The sequence below is a fragment of the Chroicocephalus ridibundus genome, chromosome 25, assembly GCF_963924245.1.
Source record: "Chroicocephalus ridibundus chromosome 25, bChrRid1.1, whole genome shotgun sequence".
Classification (NCBI taxonomy): domain Eukaryota; kingdom Metazoa; phylum Chordata; class Aves; order Charadriiformes; family Laridae; genus Chroicocephalus; species Chroicocephalus ridibundus.
Genome location: NC_086308.1, coordinates 463,697 through 470,485, shown reverse-complemented (window position 1 = coordinate 470,485; position 6,789 = coordinate 463,697). Strand labels below are relative to the sequence as shown.

Below are 6,789 nucleotides of genomic sequence, written 5' to 3'. Positions count from 1 at the left end.
TCTTGCAGTTACCGGCACGTATCTTGGACCACGTCTGAGACCTGAAATGTCAGTAGGTGTTTGAGTCTGAAGAGCTCACTGCTGGCCTCCATCTCCAGGAATGACGCTGGGAGCTGAGACCAGCAGCTCCCATGCAGCAGGTGCCTATTTTGTGCCCACCTGAAGAGAGGCAAGAGGAATCCCCCCTCCTGTGGGATTGTGGCAGCCCTAAGTGAGAGCTGAGTCCACTTCACACCCAGGACTACAAACCAAGGAGGAGATGCCTCAGTTGACGAAGCCGACTGCCTTCGCTCAGCGGGGGCAAAGGAGATCTGGCACTGTCCAGGTTTCCTGTCTCATACCAGAAGGAACAAGACCTTTCTCGTGTGCAGCTCTCTGTGACAGGAGAAATTACCCGGCTGGAAAGAAGCGTCTCTCCAGAGGTGCAAGAGAGACCACACAGTATTACTTCAGTCTCTTTCCCAGTAGGTTCCCCTGGAGGCACAGGGACACCTCCAGGGAGCCCCGAGGAGGCAGAGAAAGTGACGTCTCGGGCTGGTCCTCTGCGTCTGAGCTGGGCTGGGCTCCTGGCATGGAGGGAGCTCGTGGCAAGCGGGCAGCGCTGCAGAGAGACAGCTCTGCCCAGGAGCAGCTCCTCTGCAAAGCGCAGCAGGGCTGAGGGCACTGCCTGCAGGTAACGAGGGGAGACGTGTGAGGCCAGCGGATCTTAAAGGCAGCCTGGGGTGGGAGAGTGCTGAGAGCTCACTGGGAGAAATCCTCACAGCCTTTGCACAGTCTCTGGCTGCACGGCATTGAATCTGCAGCTGCTGGAGGGATCTCCAGAAGCTGGAACAACCCCCAGCCTATGGGATCTGCAAGTACCACTCTCACGGTTTCTCTAGTTTCGAGGAGAAGGACAACGTGTGGAGCAGGGCTTCCCTGCTGCACCGTCAGAGGGACAGGGCATGCTGTGTCTCTGCTGCAGTATAATGCAGAGAGGCTCCCTGGAGCAGTCTCCTAAAGCTGGCATAGCCCATGGCTAATGTGATCTGTCAGGAAGGCTCTCAAGGCTCCGTCGGTGTTGAGAAGGATGTGCTCGAGAGCAGGGCAGCCCTACCACATCACCAAAGGCACAGGGCATGTCGGCTGCCTTCTCCCAGGGACGGCTGCCGGGCTGTGAAGGTGGGTGTGCGTGCAGGGGTGCTCAGGGCTGTCCTTCAGAGCAGGGTCCCCGTGTCCCAGGGAACTGTGTGCTGGGCCAGGGACTCTGCTGCCTGCCAGGGTCAGCTCTCAGCCTGCCCGGGGAGCTCCCCATGGCGCTGCGGGGAGAAGCTGTGGGTGGAAGGAGTGACCCCAGTCGTGTCACGGCAGGGTCCTTCTGCAGTCGTGAGGGTGCTGCGTGGGTCGTGTTTCCTCCCAGCTCCAGATCACCCCCAGGACATTTGCAGAGGGTCCTTTTGGAGAAGGACTTCAAGGCCGCATTTACCTGAAAGAAAGAGGGTCCCTGCTTGGAGTTTTCCACTGCTTCTTTGCTGGATGGGTTGTGAGAGAGAGGATTTTACTTCTCCGTTCTGGAGAAGGCAATGATACCCTGGTTCTAGCAGGAACTTTTCTAAGCTGCTTGTTAGCGCTTGCAGGCACTTGCCCTGAGGGCAGAGCTGAGCACACAGCAGGTGTGGTGGGTTCTCTGAGCACTGAAAGGGAGGAGACCTGGGGACAATGACACAGCCCCAGGCAGAGACAGCTCCGGGTGGCAGAGACATGGGCAGAGAGTGAAAGGGAGCTACTACAGGAAAGGTCATGGGAGAGGGGATTCCAGGCCCTCCCTGCCATCCCCTGCAGTGCAGGTGCCTTCCCTGGAGACATTCCGTGGTCTCCTCTCCCCACACAGTAGAGTCCTCCACCCCTGAATATCCCGGGTATGAAGTCCTGAGTGTCCTTCCCAGCCGCCAAGCCACCAAAGAGGAGAAATCCTTGAGTGTCTGACTGTGTCTCCCTGTCCTGACTCTCTTGGCAGGAGAACTGTACTGACTCTCTTGGCAGGACCCACAAGGTTTCACTGGCAGCACAGCAGAAATGCCAGGGATTTCTGCCTTAAAAACACTCCTCAGGTGTGGTGGGGAAACTACAACAGAACAACACCAACAACAAGGTGCCCTGAGCTCTGCCCTGCAGTCGGGTGACAATGCTGAAAAGCCCTTTGATGCCAGGAGTGGATTGAATCTGAGATCACCCCGTGTTCCTTTTTACCCATGGCTGTAGGGCAGGACTGAATCCTGCAGAGATCTCAGCTCTCTGGTGGACTATCAGCCAGCACCAACCAGAGTGTACAAAAAGGACCTGCAAAAGGTCTTCCTGAAAGGAGAGAGCCAGTTTGGTGGGTTTCTAAGACCAATTGAATACTTTAGTTTGAGAGAAATCTTCCCCAACTTCTCACTGCTTTTCTTTCCATTCACAGGTCTCCAAGCCCAGGGGAAGAAAATGTCGAATGGCAGCTCCATCACCCAGTTCCTCCTCCTGACATTTGCAGACACGCGGGAGCTGCAGCTCTTCCACTTCTGGACCTTCCTGGGCATCTACCTGGCTGCCCTCCTGGCCAGTGGCCTCATCATCACCACCATCGCCTGTGACCACCACCTCCACACCCCCATGTACTTCTTCCTCCTCAACCTCTCCCTCCTTGACCTGGGCTCCATCTCCACCACTCTTCCCAAAGCCATGGCCAATTCCCTCTGGGACACCAGGGACATCTCCTATGCAGGATGTGCTGCACAGCTCTTGTTCTTCATCTTCTTTCTTGCAGCAGAGTATTGTCTTCTCACCATTATGGCCTATGACCGCTACGTTGCCATCTGCAAACCCCTGCACTACGGGACCCTCCTGGGCAGCAGAGCTTGTGTCCACATGGCAGCAGCTGCCTGGGGCAGTGGGTTTCTCTATGCTCTCCTGCACACGGCCAATACATTTTCCCTGCCCCTCTGCCAGGGCAATGCCCTGGACAAGTTCTTCTGTGAAATCCCCCAGATCCTCAAGCTCTCCTGCTCAGACTCCTACCTCAGGGAAGTTGGGCTTCTTGTGGTCAGTGTCTGTTTAGGCTTTGGTTGTTTTGTGTTCATCGTGCTGTCCTACGTGCAGATCTTCAGGGCCGTGCTGAGGATCCCCTCTGAGCAGGGACGGCACAAAGCCTTTTCCACGTGCCTCCCTCACCTGGCCGTGGTCTCCCTGTTTCTCAGCACTGCCATGTTTGCCTACCTCAAGCCCCCCTCCATCTCCTCCCCAGTTCTCGACCTGGTGGTGGCTGTGCTGTACTCGGTGGTGCCTCCAGCACTGAACCCCCTCATCTACAGCATGAGGAACCAGGAGCTCAAGGAGGCCATTAGGTATCTGATTTCATGGATTTTTTTCAAGAGGGAGAAATGTTCCACCTCTCTCCACAAATGACTCCCGCACTATTTGATTCCATCTGCTTTTTTGTGTGTTTTGTTATTGGCTTTGTGTTTTTAATGATTACATTTCTCATCATTGCTGTTGATATTGTCATTTATGGTTTTTATTCTCCTACACAAAGGTTGCACTTGTGTCACTACACCTGAGACATTTACGTCTTAGTTTCACCTGGTTCCCTTCTAAAAATGTATTTCACAGTGGCTCAGAGCTGGCCTCTTTCACAGAGTCTCTGTTAACAAAGCAAGATCTCCCTGGTGCAGTGCTTTAATGCTGGGGTCTTTCTCCAAACATGCCTGAGGAAATTCACCCCTGAAGTTCTTCTTCCTCCTCCATGTGTCCAGGACTAAAAAGCTGACTGTCCGTTTGTAACATTTTAGAGATATTGGACTGGATTTAGGAGTCACCAGTCGGTGTCTGGTGAGAGGTAAGATCGTGGGTTTAACTGAGGGACGTACCCCAGCCCTTCACACAGATGACATAAAGGCCACCCATCCTGTGGGAGGGGAATCTGGAGCTGTCTGGAGAGGCTGGTGTTTCTCCAGGGACAGCATGTTCCTGGTGTTGTGCTGGGATGGCAGAGGTCAGAAGGACGGGTTGTGGGGCCTGAAGCAGAGGCCATGTGCAGACCTCCTCTGGGCACTCTCCCGTTCCTCCCCACCTGTCTACAGCAGGAATTCCCACAGAGGGACAGACACGTCCAGGTGTGGCCACACCACGGCTCACTGAAAGGGCATGAAAAGTCAAGCTGTCTGGGTAGCCCTCTCCTCCTAATCCATCCCTGTGTGCAGCTGGCCTTGTTCATGGTCAGCATGCGCCACTGGCTCATGTGGTGTCCCTCATAATGCGTGGGCCCTTCTCCTCAGGGTCACTGCTCATCCTGTCACGTCCCACCTGGCACTGTAATACGGTGTTTTTCTTCCCCCTGATGCAGGACTGGCCACTTCTCTTTGTAAAACTTAAGCAGTTTCTTCTGGCTGACTCCCAGAATTTCCCAAGGTCCCCCTGGACTGAAGATCCATTTTGTTCATTCTTCATGTTTGCGTGCAGGCAGCTCACCATGGTTGTGGTGATGCATCAGCACAAGATAACAGCACGAGGAGTTGCAGGGCACTACAGGGAATTAAAGACATTCCTAATTTTGTACTGTCCAGCAGAGGAATTGTCACAACAGCTATGTTAGAAACACCTTAGTGCCCCGTAGAGAGGGCACAAAGCAAGCAAATGTAGGGCCTGTGGGGAAAGAGAAGCTGGGCCGTTTGTAGAGGAATCTACGACAATGGTTAAATAAAAGAACTTGGGAAGGGGAAAGAGGAAAAAGGAAAACCAAAAGTTCAACTCAGGATATGATGAAAGCGGTTTGGAGATACCCGGTGAGCAGCATTGAGTCAATGCCTTGAGTGGGACAAAAAACCCACAGCGGAGTGGACCAAAGTTATGTCTGCTTACTTCTGTGGTCATGGGCAACGTGAGCGCTCTCCCCCTCATCATGAAGGGAAGACCCGTGGCGGAAAGAAATGCACAGTCTCTCATCCTGGAAGGGACCTTGGGAAGACTCCAGACCAAGACAATCCACAGTCTGTGGAGAAAGGGCAATGAGGATGGGGCTGTTTGCATGCTAGTTAGCGTTAGTGTTAGATGTATACCTCTATAGATACACAGACAGCACGGATCCCTCCAGGAGCTGGTCTCAGACCCTCCATCTCTCTAGAAGCTGGCCTCGGCATTCCCTCATCCCTCCAGTTCCCCCATGCACAGACAAGCACACACACACACAAACAAATGGCCCTCTCCAGCACAGAACCACGGAACCCTGGAGGCTGGAAGGCAGCCAGCTTCCACCTTCTCTGCGCTTCCTCTTCAGGCTTGATGTTACTCAGAGCTCCTTTCTCATGCATGCCAGCCTCCTGCCACCTTGGCATGACTTCCTGCATGTTGGCATGGACCATTCTGGATGACGAAGAGGTGATCCTTGACCACCAAAAAGCTCTCTGCAGGACCCACCTGGCCAAAGACATCCTCTGATCCAAGGTTATCAAAATCTACCTCCCTAACTCTTATGCCCATCAGTCTTTATCGTATGAAAATGAATTGACTTTCTTAAGATATATATCTAGCTAGCTCCCATTGTGTACTGATTTATCATGCTTGGCTAAGTGAGTTAAAGGAGGTCAGCTCATCACAAGGACCAGAAGAACAGCCCTGCCCTCAAAATAAGGACTTCTCAGAATCATTCAGCTGTCCATGAAGGATAAAAGATACCCCTGGAGAACCGAGATAATGCCAGTATCCCCGTCCCTCTTACACACCTTTGAAACGCTCCCAGTGTCCAGCATCACAGACAAGTAATGAGCAATAGACCAACTCCGGGGATGTCTGGATCAATAGACAAGCAGCGAGAAGGCTGATGGCTGATGGAGCTGCAGAGATATAGCTACTTTGTGCAGTTTTACTGTGATTCGGAATTGGTACTCCATGCGTGTGTGTTAGTTAGTCACTAGTCAAATAATAAGGTACCTGAATGCTTGAATGGCATAAGAACCCTGTGTTTAACCACATTTGAGGTACCCCAATTGAGCTCGGACACCTCATGCACATGACTAAATATTTACGCGTGCACCTCTGTACTTTGTGTCCTAGCCTCTCTGCTCGGTCAGCACGGGCCACTTGCAAATTTTCATAACACAAGTGACTGATTGCCACTGCAGTGGGGCAAGGTCTCTCCCTTCTCCATGCAGTAGATGTGAGGCAGTTTAGAACACAAGACACATCACACCAGGGTCTCCACTCATGTGTTGCACTCTCAAACTGCTGTTTTTTCTCTTGCCCAACATTTACTCGCCCTCTTCATAATACAGTCAAGGAACAGGCCAAAAAATCTCATGGGGGACCTGTCAGCAGCACCTTGTCATTCATGGAGATCACCTTCACCTTTGTCAAAGGCCCTTGAGGGCTGCAGAGACACCACTGACAAAACCCCTCTTTCTTGCCAGGGTCGCTCTTCCCAGCCCTGTTTCTCTCTGTTCTTGCAGACAGCAGGCTTTGCTCACCGTCAACATCCAATTTCAGCTTTAAGCTTCCAGGTGCCGTCCACTTGACCGTGTCTCTGCCGTGAAGCAAAGCCTTTGCACACAGAAGGTCTTCAATGCTTGGTACCAGGTTTCCTTTAAGAGACGTCCGAGCTTGGCCTGGAGCTACACCTGAGGTGCCACAGCCCAGATGTGCACCAAAACTCTCAGCCAGGGGAAGAGACAAGTTGAGAGAGAGCCTGTGCTTTTTGACTTTGACAGAGGAACTGCCAAGGCGTGGTGGGACAAGGCACACAGCTTGGGGTGCTGCAATGGATGGCTACAGGCTCTTCAGGAG

The 6,789-nt window shown here is 52.9% G+C and overlaps 1 protein-coding gene across 1 annotated transcript; it reads left to right on the top strand.

The window, feature by feature from the left end:
- Window positions 1–2,661: 2,661 nt before the first annotated feature.
- Window positions 2,662–3,324, top strand: LOC134507620 (olfactory receptor 14C36-like; the record flags this gene model as incomplete). The annotated part of the gene is made up of 1 exon (XM_063318414.1): window positions 2,662–3,324. A coding segment is annotated over one exon (663 nt), but the record flags the coding sequence as incomplete, so codon positions are not given.
- Between the last annotated feature and the right edge of the window lie 3,465 nt (window positions 3,325–6,789).